This window comes from Calonectris borealis, chromosome 25, assembly GCF_964195595.1.
Source record: "Calonectris borealis chromosome 25, bCalBor7.hap1.2, whole genome shotgun sequence".
In the NCBI taxonomy this organism is placed as follows: Eukaryota; Metazoa; Chordata; class Aves; order Procellariiformes; family Procellariidae; genus Calonectris; species Calonectris borealis.
This window is the reverse complement of record NC_134336.1, coordinates 8,077,210-8,095,314: the sequence shown is the minus strand read 5'-3', so window position 1 is coordinate 8,095,314 and position 18,105 is coordinate 8,077,210. Positions and strand designations below refer to the sequence as shown.

The following is an 18,105-nucleotide window of genomic DNA, read 5'->3' as shown; positions in this document are numbered from 1 at the left end:
GGACACATCCACTGCCTCCCCAGGAGGACGGGGTCCCATGGTGCTGCTGCACCCTGCCAGCCCCCCTGCCCCAAACGGCATTTGCTGCTTGAAGGAGAAAAGAAAGGGCTGGGGCAGCAGCAAAGGGGTGACCTGCCCAGCCCAGGCCCCAGAGCCCAGCTTCAAGTGTGAAGCTTCAGCTCTGCCCCTCCCAGCCCGCAGCAAGAAGGGAGAGGCAGGAAGGGACCTGGCAAATGTGGCAAAGGGCAGAACCTGTGGAGAAGAATTCTGGAATCGGGAGTTTCGGCCAAGATAAGACAGGACTTGGGCAATGCTACAAAATCATAAACAAAAAAGGGGGAGATGTGGAGAAGAATTAAGAGGTGGCCTAATGAGCACCAGCTGATTCAAGAGCCGAAACAGGTGAAGGGAATTGTGAGCAGACGTGATCGTTGCCAAAAGGAAGAGAGAAGGGAGACGAATTGGGTGAGAGGCAATGGAGAGAGAGATGGTAGGGCTGCCCTGTTATGATAAAGGCTGTCTATCTGACGCCAGAGAACCAACATTTCTGTCCATGGAGAATCCACATTGGAACACGCTTCCCTGTTTCTGAAGGGGCAAAGCATGCCACAAGGCAGGGGCACAGCCTCCACGTGCTCTTACCCTGCACCATCCTGCACCATCCTGGGTTGCACGCACCCCACTGCCCCTGCCCGCCCAGGGTGGCCACTCTCCCAGCACGGCAGAGGCCCTGCCTCCTTCCCCATCCATCCCTGAACACGGCGATAACGGGTGATCTTTGACCTTAACAACAAAACAGGATAAGTCGGAAAATCCTGGCTGGAAAAAGAAAGACCAGATAGCCGCTGCCAAAGGAGGAACAAGCTCTCCCCTCACCCATCTCCCTGAGCAGCAACAGCAGCAGCAGGCACAGAAGAGGCACAGTCAGAAAGAACAAACCATAGGTCTTTTTTTTTTTTTTTTTGTAAAAGCTAATAATAAATAACAAGAGAAGCTGACACAGCAGTGCAGCCACAACATGCTGGACCCGCCACAAACACCGTGGCTCTCCCCGAGGGCACAGCCATGGGAGCCATGCTGTGCGCCATGGGACTCGCCAGGTGCTTGTACATCACCCCTGGTTTCTGCCAGTCCCTCCAGCTGCCCAAAACAACAGCCTGGGGGGGGCAGAACCAGGAGCAGGACTAACAAATCTATCTCCCTGGCAAGTCACTTTGGAGGTGCTGGCCTCAGACAGCAGACTCAACAGTAGCAGCCCCATTCAAGAAGCGCTGCCCTGCCAGCCGGGAGACGGGGAACTGGGTCTGGGCCAGCCACCACATCCGCCTGTTCACAAGGTCTGGCACCGAGAGCGAGCGAAACTCCAGCCCGTCACTCCTCCCATTGGCATCCACCTCATCGTAGCCGCCTTCTTCCTGCGCCCGCACGTTGGGGTGCAGCCACTTGTAGTAGGTGACTCTCAGCGCCAGCCCCAGCAGGTAGCAGGGCAGGGCGGCGGCGACCACCGGGACGAGGTACGAGTGCTCGTCAGAGGGGGACCGGCACCAGAGCCAGGACAGGGCCAGCAGCGTGCTGTCCACCAGGATGAAGCCATGATAGATGATGCTGCGGTACAGCGTCCTCCCCTGCGCCACGTTGAACCAGCTGAAGTAGAGGATCACGGCCACCATGGCCCGGTAGAGCTGCTCGGGGCCAGGCGACTCCATGAAGTCCGTGCCCTGCAGGCTGACCCAGAGGAACATCGCCAGCCACACGAGTGGGAAGTGGACAGCCACGCCGTAGGGCCAGAACAGGGCAAAGAGGGCGACTGCGAGGATGCGGGGGCAGATGAGGAAGAGGTTCCACAGGAAGTAGATGATGGAGGAGCCCAGGCTCAGCTCGTACTTGTCCTGCAAGAAGGAGCGCAGGGACTGGTGGTAGTCCAGTAGAGACCAGGTTACACACAGGAACGCAGTGCAGATCCCCAGTCCTGCAAACATAGTGGTGGAGATGCTGAGGGCACTGAGGGGGCCCAGCCCAGCTCAAACCTCCCCCTGCCCGGCATTGCTAAAACAAGCGTCCTACCAGCTCGCAAAGCAGCTGCTGCGGAGGGTCAGGGCCTCAGCACCTGTATCTCTCCCCTGGCCTTCTGCCCTCCCTGAGCAGGAGGCTGGTGCCCGGCCTTGCCAGGAGATGGGGAAGAAGCGACGGGACCGAGCGGCTCGGCAGAGCCCGTCTCCCACCCAGGGAAGCCCCCAGCTACACGGGCAGGAGATGAGTGCTGGCTCCACCCAACCAGCGCATGATTGGGCTTCCTGTTTCATTCTAGTGACACTTGCTCCCCACCCCAGGACGGGCACCAAAGCACCTCCTCGGTGGCCAGCGCTCCACCCTCCGTCCACATCCAGCATCTTCCCACTCCCCAGCAGGCTCCTGATTTCTCTCCTGACCCTCAGCCTCCTGGGGCATGTAGGGGAATGACCACAGAGGTCCTGCAGTTTCAGCCCTCCCACCCCAAGCCCAGCATAGTCCATTGGGGCACGCGAGCGCAGGACAGGGGTCCACCCTCCTGTGTGTCACGTCAAGGGAAGGAGTGACGTGGGAGAATAACACCTCAAGCAAGGACAGACAAACTGTCCTGCTGGGTCCTGCAGCCCCTGGACAGCCCATCTGGTCCGACCCGTCCAAGCCCGCTCTGACCTCAAGCCTGCACCCCCACAGCCCCCTTCCCCTGGCCCCAAACCCCTCACCCTGGGAGGGCTCTGCCTTGTTGGTCCGCAGGATAACGTAGAGGAGCAGGGTGAGCTGTGGGGTGTTCTCCAGGAAGGTCTCGAAGAGGCGCAGCATGCTGATGTCGTGGGAGAGGAAGGCCATGCGGCTTTGCTCCTCCTCCTCCTCTGCCTTTGCCCAGCACACCTTCCAGCCCACCTTCAGAGCGTGGAGGCACCTGTGTGGGGACCACCGACCAGTGGTGAGGGGCTGCTGGGTGGCAAGGCAGCGTGCCCCTCGGTCCTCACGCTGCCCTGGCAGGACAACTGAAAACGCTCCGATTTATGCTCAAACCGCTCCCTGCCCCTTCCCAAGCCAAGCACCGCAGCGTCCACACGATGCCCAGCTGCTGTGTGAAGTTCAAGCATGAAACCGAGCATCGCCCTCGGCGGAAGCAGCCGGATTATTTCCTTCCCCTGGAGGGGGGGCACGGCACAGCCACGCCGCTTCCCCAAACGGCCGAGAGAGCCGAGGACGAGACAAGGCGTCGGGGCGTTCACCGCTCCCGCAGGCTCCAACACCCAGCCCTGCTCGGTTTGGCAAGAGGCCTCCGGCAGCGGCGACAGGACCGTGAGATGGAGCAAAGCCGGTGCTTTGGGACATGGGTGCGAAACTTCAGCTGGAAGGACGCAGGTGGCTCCCACCGACGGCTTCCACCCCGGGGCTGGGCCAAACCGCTCTGCGCGGGGAGCCCCTTGGACATCCCGACACCAAGGGGCTCCCTGGGCAGAGCGGTAGCTGCAGGGGGTCGGGCCCCTGCTCCCCCGCAGGAGCAGGGTGAGGGGGCAGCCGAGGAGGGCAGGGCGAGAGGCAGGGGCGGGGCGGGGCGGAGGGGCCCGGGGGGGGATGCCGGGGGCCGGGGGGGAGGTACCGGAGGGATGCTCGGGGTGCGCGGGAGGATACCGTACCTGAAGAGGAAGCCGAGCTGCAGGAGGTGGAGGGCGGCGAGCAGCCATGGGGGCACGTCGGGGCGCAGGGCGGGCGGGTCGGAGCGGAGCCAAAGCCAGCTGCAGGCCTGGGTGGCCACCGAGGCGGCGGCCAGCAGTGCCAGCGCCAGCGCGGCCCAGCCGGGCTGCCCGCCCCGCGCGTACTCCGCCGCCACCCACCCGTCGGCGCACACGTCCAGCGCCGCCGCCGCCGCCCCCGCCGCCGCCAGCACCAGCTGCCGCGGCCCGAAGCGCGGCGGGGCGGCCCGCGGCGCCATCAGCCGGGCCGGCACGGACACGCCCACTTCCCGGCCCCGCCCCGGGCAAGCCCCGCCCCCGGACCGGCGGCCCCGCCCCCGTTAGCTCCACCCACCCCCCCCGGCCGCGCCGGGCGGTGCAGCGCCCGCGCCCCCCTCCCCCGCACCCCCCGGGTCACACCCATCACCCGCCGGTAACCCCCCGCACCCCCCGGGTCACACCCATCCCCCCCCGGTAACCCCCCGCACCCCCGGGGTCACACCCATCACCCGCCGGTAACCCCCCGCACCCCCGGGGTCACACCCTTCACCCCCCCCCGGTAACCCCCCGCACCCCCGGGGTCACACCCATCCCCCCCCGGTAACCCCCCGCACCCCCCGGGTCACACCCATCCCCCCCGGTAACCCCCCGCACCCCCCGGGTCACACCCATCACCCCCCGGTAACCCCCCGCACCCCCGGGGTCACACCCTTCACCCCCCCCGGTAACCCCCCGCACCCCCGGGGTCACACCCATCACCCCCCCAGCACCCCCCGGGGTCACACCCATCACCCCCCCCCCGGTAACCCCCCGCACCCCCGGGGTCTCACCCATCACCCCCCCCGGTAACCCCCCGCACCCCCCCGGGTCACACCCATCACCCCTCTCCGGAAACACCCTGCACCCCCCGGGTCACACCCATCACCCCCCCCAGTAACCCCCTGCACCGCCCGGGCCGTCCCAGCTCCGCCACCCTTCGCCGTCGCCCTCCCCGGGCCCAGCCCGGCCTCCCCCGCGCCCGACCACCCGCGGGCGCCTCGGGAGAGGCGGGCGCCCTCTTGCCCCTTCCCGGGACGCAGCAGGCGCTGCCCGCCCCGCCGCCGGCCCTGCCCGCCCTGCCCGCCCCTCCCGCTGCAGCTCCGCGCGGCTCCCGGCACCCAGCAGAACTCACGCAGCGCCTCCCCGGCCCCGCGTCAGAACAGCCGCGGCCTTGAGGGGTGGATCAGCCGCACCCGCGCTACCTTTTCCACCACCTTTTCAATGTTCACTCCACCTCGTCCCACACCGCGGAGACTGACGGGGCGCTGCCACCGGCCCAGGCAGCCGCGGGCAGAGCCCTCCCACCGCACCCAGACCTGCGGCGCCTCCCCGCGACCCCCACCCGTCCGGGAGGCTGCGTCAAAACAAACCGGCAGACCAACAGGAACCAAAGCAGCCGGTTTGGGAGCTGCCAGGGTGCGGGGAAGGCAGCGGCCCCAGCCGGGGCAGCCAGGCCCGCAGGTCCCGGAGCGGGAGGGGAGGCCTTGGCGGGGGGCCCGGCCGTTACCAGACCCCCGCGCTGAACCGGCTGCCCGGGGAGCGCCGCAGCACAGCCCACCACAGCAGGTCTCGGGCAGCCGCAGCATCGCTCGGGCACACGCTCTGACGTGGTTCCAGGGGCAAATACCAACCACCACTGCGAAGCCCCAGCGCCGCAGGCAGCTATTCCTCCTGCGTCCTCGCTCCTCCTCCGACACGAGGCATCCATTCCACCGCGGCTGCCCTGGTGGGCACGCCACCATGTCTGCATGCCCAGCTTACGCTGCTCCACTTGCAGGCTTTGTCCTTGCCCCCGCCGCCCTTTCTGCTCTTGGACCCTGCCCGCATCTTCCTGGCAGAACGTGACCTATGGGAGCCGGCAGGGCTGGCGCCCATCCAGGGCGTGCTCAGGCTGCGTGTTGTGAGCGCGACACCCCACTGCCTTGCGAGTTCCCGCTCTGCCCACAGCCAGACCCCTGGGAGCCCGGAGCTGCGTTTTACAGGCCACACAAATATTTCTTCTGCGTCTCGTTCACCCGTACCTAGAGGGTCCAACACCATCACTTTGTATGGGTTCCCCTGAGGATCTCAGAGAAGCTAGCAAAGCCCAAGGCTGGTAAATCACCCAATCGTTCAGTGTTTCTTAATGGCAAAGCGGTCAAGGTCAGCTTGCAATGCCCAGCTGAAGGAAGAAACTAAGTGGATGTGAGTTAAGAAAGCACAGAAGGGAAGAGCTGCTTATGTTCAGCATCGGGGGGGGGAAATTAAAAAATAGTAATAATCAAGCTTCTTATCCTGGAATCTCATCTTGGGCACTGACATGTGAAAGTCATGGCCCAAACTTGCTGAAGTTTATACACTGTCAAAGGAAGAACTAATCCCACCGGGCTTTGCTCATAAACCAGAGGCAAGGCTGCTACTGTACAAGGCCACCAAAACAAGACCTTCTGTGAGGTCGTTCCAGAAGAGAAGCATGCGCCAACATCAGGAACACACCTGGCAGCAGACTCCGCGGGAACACATGGCAGCTCACAGCTCTCATCCATGGTAAGTTAAAGTCCACAGGGAAGAAGCCTGGTCTTCATCTGATTTGTGAGACTACCTCAGAAGTCACAGCAGAAGTGAGACAGACTGACCCAAGTCAGTCTGGCACAAAAAGACTTTGTAGCAATCACTGCTTTCCCGACACATCAAGCTTTTCTCGAAGATTTCAAATCATCATAGAGCTTTTAGTAAAAGCCACTGATTTTGTCTTGTCCAAGTAAGTTCCAATGCCAAAAGCATTCACAATTGCTGATTCATGTGCATCGTGAACCTATGCTCTCTTCATTTTCTCTTGCTCTGTCATTACAGCGCTTGCTGGGCACTGAGAAGTCCTAAGAGCAAGCAGAATAATAAAAGCCAACCACCGATGACAGCAGAGGCAGAGCTGCTGGTTTTAACACACTCATTGTATTTTGTAAAATCAACTTCCCTGATGGCACAAACATGATCCACGCGGCAGGCATCCTCGCATGGGGTGAGGTCATATCTGACAGAGTTAAACTCATAGTACTGCTGCAGATAGCGTGGATCCTTCGATATCCTCTCCAGCACCGTTTGCATGGAGCGTGCAGAGCCATCAGGGACTTGGAAGGCTTCTGTCAGCCTATACTCTTCTTCCCATGCTGGGAATTCTTCCTTCCATGTTGAGGCCATCATGTTGGCATGAGTTAGGTTCAAGTAGTAAGTCACCATATCCTGCAGGGAGAGAAAAACAGAATGAGGACAAATCAGGAAAGGATCAGGCCTTGAGTGAAATGTTTGGCTAGGATGCAATCTTCTCCCAGACACTGGTGTGCAGCACCACAGACATGTCTATTCACCGCAGGCAGCGCATCACCAGCCCAGTGAGGGGTGAGTTGCCTCCCAACAGATGCTTTCTATCGAAATGTGAACCTGGGGACAGACACCTCAGGTGGGAGCCTCCAGAACTCACCACATAAGCATCCTGTTTCTTAAGGGATGAAGGGATGGCTTTTCTCTGCTTGACTTTTATCTCCAAACATCAGGAATTGAGCCTGGCCTGCTTTAAAAATCACTGTTATTTACTATCAACACTGTCCACTGGCAGAAGCAAGGGTTAGAGAAGCGTTACTGAGTGAAGCTATTTTCTCAACTGTGAGCAAATAAAAGTTTTTCACAACTTCTGTTCTCAGCCTCTTTGCCCTTTTTCTCTCTGCTTCACTAGATCCCCAGCTTTCCAGAGTGTATTTTAGCATTCATTTCTCATACTACAAACATGTAAACGGGGCATCTACAGAGCTGCTTTATCCATTGCAAAGAAAGGCATCCTCTACCATGGTGCTAGCCATGAGGCTGAAATATCTTGGTTGAGGTCCTCTCCTACATAGCCGCTTGGCTCCTGTAGTCCTGCCTGTTAAAACCACATGGAGGAATTAAAGCACCCTTCTAAAACTGCAGTGTGCAGCACATGGGGATCCCCTACCAACACTTGAAGGGTGTCTGGATCATAGTGGATCACCCGAATCCCAGGGTTGTTGGCTCCATTGTTCACTCCAGGTAATGTTGTTTTCCAGGGAGTCACTCCAGGGGCCAGGAACATGACATTGATTGGAGAACCTTAACAGAAAGGCAAAACAACCCATGAATGGGAGACCCTGGCTTGTATCACACCCTGTCCACGTTGCAGTGAGCACTCCAGGAACCGATCACGCTGCAAAGAGCAGCTTTGCCACCAGCCCAACAGCGCATGCATAAAGATCAGCACATAGAATGGCATCAGGGATTGAACATGGGTCTGCTGCAGCTGAGAACAGGCTTTCCACTGCTGTCAAAGACTCCTGCAGTGAGGGTGTGCAAGAGAACCACATTCAGCAAAGGAGACCCAGAGCACCCAAAGATTCGTAACTGCTCCCTTATATCTCAGCTGATGTGCAAAGCCCATCAATAGGGAGCAGGCAAGAAGTTGCAAGGCACTGAGGGGAAACAACAAAATTTGAGGGTAAATAGGAAGGAGGGCTGGAGCTACAGGCTGGGAGTGGAGATCGGAACCAAATGCTCTTGTTGACCAAAGCATTTCACAAGCCTTTTCTGGCTTCTCAGAAGAAGCTGCATTCAGCTAACAGCCACTGAAAACTCTCATCAACAGTGATTTTCTGGGGTTTGGCAGAGCTATCACACAAATGCTTGGGTGGCCAGAACCGGTACCTGTATCACTGTAAAACATTCGAAAGCTGTCTGTGTGATGGTGCCCAAAAAACTGGGCAGCAATCACGCTGTGGTGCTTCTGCACAATTTTCAAGTATCGTTCATTAAAGCCACTCCGGAACCAGGGCTTGCCTCGTTTCTTCTCGAAGAAGCCAGGAGGGACGTGCCCCACGATGTAGACCTACACAAGGAAAAGTTGCACTGAATGCAAAGCCCATGCTTCCCACAGAGCATTGGCTTGCTGGGATTGCACAGAGGGGACAGCAGGAGCGAGAAGAGTTTCCACGCTGGGAGAAGCCCTCTACAAAGTTTATTTATTCATTTCTTTTATTACCATTTCATCTGCTCTAGAGGCATTGATCAGTGTTTCTTCCAGCCACTGGAACTGCCCTCCAGGATCTTCCTCACCAGCTGTCTCGTCGTTCTGGTCATAGTACAGATTGGTATTGAGGACAACCATTCGTCCCTTTGTCCTTGGGCCTGGCAGCTTCTCACTGTAGAATGCTCCTGAAAAATGCAACCGGCAGGCAAAGAGCTGGAGGTCTGGTCATGCTGGTCACTGTGACCCCAGATCCCTTTGTTGTCGTCCCTCTCAGCTCTCCTTGGCAGTAGCACAGCAGAGTCACTGTCTGGGCAAGGTGCCAGCAGCACTCTGACCATTCCAGGATGGGGATTTGGAGCGACTTTTCCCCGTGTACCTCGTCATGCTTATGCCTCTCCAGGTGAAGGGAGACCCTGCACGGGGACAGTGTGCAGCACCAGGAGCTGGGCAGCCCTAGAGAGCCACAGTGCTAGCCTGCACCAGCAACTTTCTTAAAAGATCTTTTTTCTTCCACTGAAGCTCATCACTTTGCATTCTCTGTAGGGACACTTCCCAGTAACTCTAGAAAAGCAGGAGATACCAAAGCATAAAGAAATTTCTTTTCTCACATGCAGGAGAACTCAGTGCCAGAAATCAGCATTGAATTGGATCCTTCCTCTGCAAATACTCTATAAATACTGCTGCTCTGAGCATAGAAGCAGGGAAAACTATTTGTGGTATTCTTTAATCACCCTCATCTCCCCAGAGTGCTGCCAACATGGTAGTGCCATGTAGTGCCATACCTGCTCTGAAAAGAGGAACGGAAGCATCATTCAGCCAGGGACGCCACAGTTCAGCTGTTCGGTTGTAGATCCTGTGCTCCTTCCCTGGAAACTGATTCTTGGGGTGGAAGTCATGATTGCCCATCGCTGCATAGACTTTAGTATCTAGAGACAGAGGAAAGGAGGCACAAAGGAATCCAGGCTTGCTTCAAGAGTTCCTTAGCACCAAAGCTCCCTGAGGCACTCACAGACTTGGAAAGAATTGCATGGCTTGAGAGCTTTGCAAAAGCAAATCATCCACACCACAGACATATGGTTGCATTGTCTGGGGGTACAACACTGCAAAGACCATCCCTCCTCGGGACAAGCCACCCAGAGCCACAGCTTTACAGGTGAATCAGCGAGCTTTCACCATCAATAATGCTCCTTCCCCCACTGCTGACATGGAGGAAATCTTGCAGCTTTTTCTGTCTCAATGACTAATTATAGAAACGTTTATTTTCCTCTCTTCTGAGTGAGTTAGCCTGAAACAATGAGTGCGCATCAGACGCCTCAATTCAGACACGCCTCATGCCATACAGAAACTAGGACAAACAAATCCCAACGACCACAGCCTTTCTGTGCCTTTCCCCTTCCCAATTCTATCATTTCTCCACCCTGGTAAGCTCTTCCCATGAGACTCTGTGCCCCTCTCCCCTCTTCTCCTCTCAAATCCTACCTGGAAATGTCTCTTTTATCAGAGAAGTCAGATTTTCTATTATGTGCAGAACCTTCTCTTCTCCAAGCTTCTCATTGGGGACATGTGGAGTATCATCTCTAGAAAAATAAAAGCAGCACAGACACTCTCTGTAACTAACAGGGAATATGCTTAAAGCAATAAGGAAGGCAGATAAACTTGCTTATTTCTCTTTTTGCCTCCTAGAAAATAAAGTCAAAACTTTTGGGGCAGGAACCAGCGCTATTTGACTGGCCAAGGCACTGAAGGAGTTTCAAGGAATTGCTCAAAGTGAAAACTGGCTCCGCTTTATTCTACCTTGAAAAATCTATACGCAAACATATGAAGTGAAGGTTCACTCTGCCTCAGTACATTTAATAAGACACTAACGCTGACTGGAAATATTGCAAGGAACAGCATTTTGCAATCTCAGGTCAACATCTGATCGGCAATAGTGAAGCAAAGCTGTTTGCACGGCTGTTTGAACAGCAGGATAACAACTCTAATTAAAATGAAACAAAGGAATGCCTCCAGAAAGGCACTGATCATTGAGGTCTGCCTCCAAAACTGCAGCAGACAAACACTTCAGTGTTTTCATTAATAGGCTTATGGCACTTCTAGATGATGCTGGGCTGTTAACAAGCCCATCGCAGAGGAAGACCAAAATTCAAAATGATGTCAAAGAACTAAGAGAAATAGTTTGAAGGAAAAAGAAAAATCAACATAAATTCATAAGGACCAATAACTACTTCTAAGTAGGAACAATCATCCACAGAGACAGAAAATGAAAATGTGGGGTCAGGCAACAGCACTGCAAACCAGGACTGGAGGTTACAGCAGATTACAGGTTTATGTTACACTGTTAGAAGAAAAGAAAACATTACAAGAGGACATATATACTTACAATAATCATGCAAAATAAAGCTTTTACTGTCAGTAAGTGCTATTGAGGCCTCCTGTGGAATAGGGTACCCACTTCTGGAGACCATGCTAGGAGAAAACATGCTCCATTTGGGGAAATTCTTCATACTTCTAAAGCAAAACAGCCCCTTTTTGAGACAAGTCTCCCAGGCGCCTCTTTACAGTTTGAAGAAATGCCACAAGTCTGTTTTGCAATGCTCTCCTCCCACTGCCTCTAACAGGCAGGACTTGGTGCACCAACAGAAAGAGCACGTGCCGTTCCCCCCGGTGTTTCAGGTACTCAGACTTTGTGTGAAGTCAGACAGGACTGGCAACAATTAAAAAGAAAAGGAAGGAGAGTGAATTGTGATCCTTTCCTTACCTTACTGTTTCTCACTGCTGGGGCTTCTTGGAAGCCTCTTGCTGGCATCAAGAGGCCTCATTGCGGCTATGCTCTCCCCCAAGCCTCCATTTTGCATTGTAAGGCCCATCCTTAGCTGACCTCTCCAAAATGGTTACCACATAAAGAGCCCTGGATCTCCCACAAGCTCCCTATGCCCCGGCTCTCCGGCTGGCCCTTCTCGCATCCAAACCCTGGCAACCCCGGGCAGGATCGCGCCACAGCCCGAGAGCAACGCATAACCCCAGAACCCCCGCTGCCAATTCCTGGAATATTTGGTGTTTCTCCTCTCGGAGAAGCAGCTCTCTGAAGAGGCAGACACCCTCCCTCGGCCCCAGGACTGCAGCGGGAGGACGGAGAAGGTGAGCTGAGGAAACCCCCGTCAGTGAGCGGGTTCAGAGCCCGTCCGACCGCCGCTGCTGGGGGGCAGCCGGGCAGCGGATCCCCTCCCGGCGGGACCCCCGGCCCACCCTCACCCGGTCCAGAGGACGAAGTCCGGCCGCTGCAGGCGGTTCGTCATGGCGCGGGCTGCGGAGGCGAGCAGGCGCCAGGGCGCGTCGCAGAGGTAGCTGCCCCAGGGCCCGGCGGCGGGCACGGCCCGGGAGCCGCCCGAGGGGCACACCTGCCCGGCACCCGCCGCCGCGTCGTAGTCGGGGTCCCAGTGGAGGTCGGTGACGTGCCAGAAGCGCCCTGCCGCTGCCGGGAGACGACGAGGCTCAGCGGGGCGGGGGGCGCGGAGCTGCCGCCGGGCACCGCTCAGGACCCCCCGCCCGGCCGGGGAGCGGGGCACGCTGCCTAACCCTTACCTGACAGGGCCGCGGCCAGCGGGCAGAGCAGGAGGAGCGCGACGCGCTGCATGTCGGCCAGCGCCTGGGCTGGGCTGGGCTGCGCTGCCCTGCCCTGCCCTGCTCTGCTCTGCTCTGCTCTGCTCTGCCCCGCTCTGCTCTGCCCCGCTCTGCTCTGCCCCGCTCTGCTCTGCCCTGCTCTGCTCTGCTCTGCTCTGCTCTGCTCTGCCCTGCCCTGCCCTGCCCTGCCCTGCCCGCAGCCCCGCTCCGCGCGCCCCGCCTCCCCCACAGCCTCCCTCACCTCAGCGCGGCCGGGCAGCGCCCGCACTCAAAATGGCGCCGGCCGCTTCCCCGCGGCCTCCCCCTATTGGAAGGAGCCGGAAGACGGAGGGCCGCGACTGGCTGCCGGCCGGCGGAGCGGCGCCCACGGATTGAGCAGGAGCCGGCGGTGCGAGGAGGGGCGGTGCGCGCGGGTCGGCTGGCACCCGACGTTCGGCCGCCGCCATGTGGAGCGGGCACGGTGCGGGCCGGGGACGGCGGGACCGGGGTGGACTCGGCCCGGCCCGGCCGGGGTCGGCGCCTGGGGGTGGCGTGGGGCGCCCGGGGCCGTTGGAGACGGGGGGGGCCGAGGCCGCCGCCGCGCCCCGTGATGGCGGCGGCGGCGGGGACGAGGAGCGCGTCACCGCCACCGCCTCACGGGCTCTCCCTCTGCCCCCTCAGGTACCTTCGACAGCGGGTACAGCGCCGTGGGCACCTCGGGGCCCGCGGGCGGCTACACGCAGTCCCCGGGCGGCTTCGGCTCCCCCGCCGGCACCCAGGCGGAGAAGAAGCAGGTAGGCCGGGAGCGGGGCCTCGGCCGGTCCCGGGGCGCTGGGCCGCGGCGGCCGGAGGAGGGGGGAGAGGGGCGGCCGCTCCCCGGTGGCGCTGACGGCCCCGCCGTTCCTTGCAGAGAATCCGCTCCCAGAACATCGTGCCCTGCACCGTGTCGCAGCTGCTGGCAGCCGAGCAGGTCGACGAGACCTTCCGGATCCGCGACGTGGAGATCTCCCAGGTGGGCGCCGCGGGGAAAGCAGCGAGCGGGAAGGCTGCGAGTGAAACAAACTCGCTTCCCGGATAAACTCTTCCCTCTTCCAACGCAGGTCACCATTATGGGGATAATCCGGCATGCTGAGAAGGCACCAACAAACATTCTCTACAAAGTGGACGACATGACGGCAGCCCCAATGGATGTCAGGCAGTGGGTTGATACTGATGTAAGCACTGTATTCCTTATGAGCATGCTTCTTTAAAAGCTTTGGGAGCAGTGAAGAGAGAAAACCTATCGAAAAGATGTGGCTATTATGAAAAGTGTTTTAGGAATAACATGCCCCTAAGGGAAAAGGCCAAGGGAAAGCCAAGGGAGATGCTGCTGTAGCAGAGATCACTGGTGGTGTTCGTGACTCTTCTCCTATTTTGTAATTCATATGTGGTTCTGCATTGAATCACTCTGAATAATTTTTTAGAGTTTAACTGCTGAAGCTCAACCGTTACTTCATAGCTGAACTGAGAGGTGCATGCTCTGTACCTTTGTGTTGTCCGAAAAGCGGATTCGTGCCCGGCGTGCAAGTAACCAATTCCACACGCTCAGGAGAGATATTGTTTTATTCAGGCCTGGGTGCTCGGTGGACTTGCCACAAATCAAGCACACCTGGTCTAGTCACCTTTCTGTTTATATCCATGCTTCTCATACATATTTTAAATTTCCTTGTTACATATTCATTACATTTCCGAGAACTAATTATAATATTACATCATCTTAAACACATGCGCACTAAAACCTTTAGGGTCTTCTTGGGGGTCTCAGGTGGTGTCTGGTGGTCGGTAGGGTAGTGAACTCTTCATGAACTTATTTCCTCTTTACCTTATAGGGTCGCAATTTGTCCCTGAGCCATGCTTGGACCACGTCTGTTTATAGTTTCCATAGCTAAAATTAATTATTACTACTTCTAAAACACACACCTGTTAGTTACCTAACTTCTAAGCAACAAGTCTTCATTGTTTAAAGTTACAGAAGCGAGCAATATAGAATCCACAACAAACTAAACTATCTATCACCATAGTGTTCTTAAATTAAAACATATACATCTTGATCTCCTCTAATCAAACACCCACTCACTAGCTTCATCATTCTGGTTTCTTATTAACTGGTCTTTTAACCCAGTTCTGGGTGAGGGCTATACACAGGATGATAACACTTTGAAGATTAATGTTGATTAAGATTAACATTAACAATTGTGTACAAATACAAGGAGAGGGAGTGAACAGAGATTTTTCTGCGTGGCTTGGTGATTGAGGCAAAGATGTGTACTGATGAATATTGTCTTGTTTTCTGATGCATGCTTCCTAAAGTGCTGATAATTTTCACTGGTTATAGCAGGCCTTTAAAGCTAGCCCATGTTATTGTAACACATTTGAAGGCAAACAGCTGAACAACTTTGGCAGAGTAATTGGGCAAACTTGCAGTTGGCTTAACTGCAAGTTTATCATAACTGCAAAAAAGGTTCTGGACTGCTTCCATTCTCCTAGTCAAGTTACATAGTTGGACACCTGCTTTTTTACTATTTGAGGGTTCTTTCCTCTGGTTGCTTTGTGAAAACCTCTCAGCAGTGGACAGAGACAGCAGAGCAGACAACTGGCTTTGACTGCTGTCAAGTGTAGACTGTGTTCAAACGAGCAAATAGTTTTTTTTCTTTATTTTTCATTTACGGTTATGGTCTCCCAACTGCTCTTACTGGAGATAGGAATGCATGCTGTTTGTGTTTGCTTGAGATAAGCCTTCTTTCCTAAGTAATTTATTGTGATAATTGAGAAATGGAAACATGAATCGGCAAAACCTTCCTTTCTCCTTTTCCGCTCTGTTAGGAGGCAGGTGGCGAGAATGTTGTGGTACCTCCAGGAACTTATGTAAAAGTAGCTGGTCATCTTCGTTCTTTCCAGGTAAGATGACGTTACCCATGTCTGACTCCTCAAGTCACAAGGTTGGAGCAGTGGTGTGAAAGATTGGCGATCTGGCACGGTGTTAGTGGGCTCTTTTAGAATATCCACTTAATTGTGGTCTTTGCTCATCCTTTCCTGTGGACAAATCCTTCAATGTTTTTGTCAGGGCTGTATTTAATAACACTTTAATTGTTCCTAAATGCAAAAGACAGAGGACCCATTTAAAACGCCATTTTTCATCAGTGCGTTGTTTTCAGCAGAACAGAGTACTGGACACCAGGTTCTTGGGTGTTTGTACTGTAGAGCTTAGACCAGCTTCTGGTTAATGGGGATGCTTCTTGTAGCATATTATGTGGTGTGGTTGCCTCATAACTAAATACATGAATGAATATTCAAATAATGGTGCATGTGTTAAAGCAAAGTGCAATTAATTACCAGCCAGTTAGAAAGAGAAGTTATCCTGTCTGCATTGTCTTGCAAAATCACGTATGAAAATGTAAATCGGAAAGTTCTGGACTAGTTACGTGCAGACAAGCTCCCTACCCACCACTATCCCTGTTCTGAAGAGAATGGTTGGATTGACTGTTAAGCATGTTCCTGTTGCTGTGATGTTAATTTTTTTTGTTTGCCTTTTTTTTTTTCCTCTGAAAGAATAAGAAAAGCTTGGTGGCATTTAAGATCATGCCTCTGGAAAATATGAATGAGTTCACCACACACATACTAGAGATTGTGAACGCGCATATGATCCTCAGAAAAAATCTTATGGTACGTATGTACTTGAAGATCCTGATTCCATCTTGGACCAAAGTGTATACCGGTTGTGGGGCTGGAAAGCTTGAAGCTGTTGGAGGGCTACAGTGAAGGTGTAACAGGAGTCCTGGCTTCCTCGGAGAGAGATTGTGTTGCAGTCCATTTCCAGCGGGAATTTGCAGCAGGAATTTCTTTTGGGAATCTATTTTTAATTACTGTCTCTCTGAAATAACACTGAGTCTTTAATGCCGTGGGCTTGTGGCAGCCCGTGTAACCACAGCAATTTTACTCTTGTAATTTCAGTCAGCATCAAGAGTGCCTCAGTCGTTTTCCTCTGCTGGGATAGCTGACGTGGGGGGCTATGGAGGAGGTGGCAGCCTGCCAGTGAATGGACTCACAGCGCATCAGAGTCAGGTAGGTGCAAGCGGCTTCTCCAGGAACACAGCAGTTGCAGCAGGGGCTACTGCGGCTTGAAGTACGACAGAGAAATGAAAGCTCAGTTACTCTTTGAAGACGGATAGTTCTTCCTCGACCTTGCTGTCCATCGATGATAGAGAAGCTTAGCTGTGTGCTAATGGTGGTTCTTGCTTTTGCAGGTGCTGAACTTGATTAAAAACTGCCCTGTCCCAGAAGGTATGAGTCTTCAAGAGTTGAAGCTTCAGCTCCACAATATGAGCATGTCAACAATCAAGTAAGTGTGTAGAAACGAGGGATTCTGGAAATCCAGGCGGTCCCTCCTGGAGTCTGATAAAAGGAGGCAGGAAAGTAGTGGGCAAGCCCAGATCCTTACTTGTTCAACAGCACTAGTAATTTCAGATGTTCCCAGTAGGATGCAGTAGTGAGCCAGAGCTTTTGAAGTCTTCAACAGCTTAGAATGAGCCGTTGTCCATTGAAGGGCTGATGAAATGCTTCACTCCCTAAGCAGTTCAGTAGCAAAGTAATAGGCACCTGGGAGTACTGCAGTGCCTCAGCAGTATTTTCTCCTGTTCAAGGACTACCTTGCTCTCTGCACACCGATCAAAACTTGGAAATAGACTGTTTCTGTTCTCTTGCCCTGTGCTGTCTCTTATAACTTCTCCATCCTGAGACTTAGGAAAACAGTGAAGCCTAAAGACAGTAATTAACATCCATTATCTTTCTGTGTTCTGTCCCCTTTGAAGCAGAGCGGTAGGTACTGTTTTACCTGGGAAGTACTGAGAGTGGTGGCCTTCCCCTCTGTGGCAGGCAGAGTCTAAGAGCTGCTGGGGGAGCATATTGCCATAGCATTGGAGAAACTTTCTGTACCTACTGACTGGTGAAGCAGGACTTAAACTGCTCGCAGCATAGAGCCACCGAGAGTTTCCCTTGGCAGATGCCAGAAGTCTGTAAATAGGAAATCCCTGAGAGGAAGGTGTTGATATGAACTAGTTAGCAATTGCTTTTTTTTTTTTTTCCTTCAAAGGCAAGCCGTTGAATTCCTCAGCAGCGAGGGACATATCTACTCCACTGTGGATGATGATCACTATAAGTCGACGGATGCTGAGTGAAGTTACTTCCAGCTGGATTTAGTTCTAAGCAAATGCTTGTCCATGAATCAAGTTATCCTGCCGAGCCTTGCGACGTGGAAGGTGAGCTTTGCTCTTTCTAGCCTGTGAAAGTCCCAGTTACTCTGTGAGTGCTTCCTTGGAATTCAAGGACAAGCAGAACGTACAGGATTCTGTTAACTGGACTCAATTATATGCTGTGACCGTGTGACTGAAAGCATAAACAGACAAGGGAAAACTGAACTCCTCAGAGCTTCAGAGCCTCTAGTTTGTTTTTCTCTCCTTAGAGGATGCCTGTATTAGAAAGAAGAACCTCTGGGCAGATTGTCTTTTGTTTCTAGAGCTGTTTCTCCTAACTCAGCTTTCATTCCATTTCATTCACAATGAAATTCTTGGGTAGCCAAGAGTAATATTCCACTTATGTACAGTAATCACGAATAGATTTTTAATTGGTTTAGTTTATGCATTTAAATCTATATTTGTACTATGAGGTGATCTTGTTACTAGAGCTTTTCAGTGTTTCCAATAAAATTTTAACTTGGGTAGTCTTGTA

The 18,105-nt window shown here is 54.6% G+C and overlaps 3 protein-coding genes across 4 annotated transcripts; 1 reads left to right on the top strand and 2 right to left on the bottom strand.

Annotated features, from left to right (window-relative positions):
* Positions 1-924: 924 nt before the first annotated feature.
* XKR8 (XK related 8) lies at positions 925-3,970 on the bottom strand. Its single transcript, XM_075173781.1, has 3 exons — positions 3,657-3,970; positions 2,730-2,926; positions 925-1,969 (listed from the first exon to the last, which is right to left on the bottom strand). The coding sequence occupies exons 1-3, from the start codon at positions 3,950-3,952 to the stop codon at positions 1,230-1,232; spliced, it is 1,233 nt and encodes a 410-aa protein (XP_075029882.1). The 5' UTR covers positions 3,953-3,970; the 3' UTR covers positions 925-1,229.
* Positions 3,971-6,011: 2,041 nt separating this feature from the next.
* SMPDL3B (sphingomyelin phosphodiesterase acid like 3B) lies at positions 6,012-12,406 on the bottom strand. Its single transcript, XM_075173778.1, has 8 exons — positions 12,325-12,406; positions 11,995-12,214; positions 10,222-10,319; positions 9,525-9,668; positions 8,755-8,927; positions 8,421-8,601; positions 7,699-7,832; positions 6,012-6,950 (listed from the first exon to the last, which is right to left on the bottom strand). The coding sequence occupies exons 1-8, from the start codon at positions 12,374-12,376 to the stop codon at positions 6,558-6,560; spliced, it is 1,395 nt and encodes a 464-aa protein (XP_075029879.1). The 5' UTR covers positions 12,377-12,406; the 3' UTR covers positions 6,012-6,557.
* Positions 12,407-12,440: 34 nt separating this feature from the next.
* RPA2 (replication protein A2) lies at positions 12,441-18,105 on the top strand. Of its 2 annotated transcripts, none has more exons than XM_075173779.1 (9): positions 12,441-12,823; positions 13,024-13,136; positions 13,253-13,354; positions 13,443-13,556; positions 15,205-15,279; positions 15,931-16,044; positions 16,333-16,443; positions 16,626-16,720; positions 17,471-18,105. In XM_075173779.1, the coding sequence occupies exons 1-9, from the start codon at positions 12,808-12,810 to the stop codon at positions 17,553-17,555; spliced, it is 825 nt and encodes a 274-aa protein (XP_075029880.1). In that variant the 5' UTR covers positions 12,441-12,807; the 3' UTR covers positions 17,556-18,105. The 2 variants fall into 2 exon arrangements, with proteins under 2 accessions (XP_075029880.1, XP_075029881.1); XM_075173780.1 differs by having other exon boundaries at positions 12,609-12,751.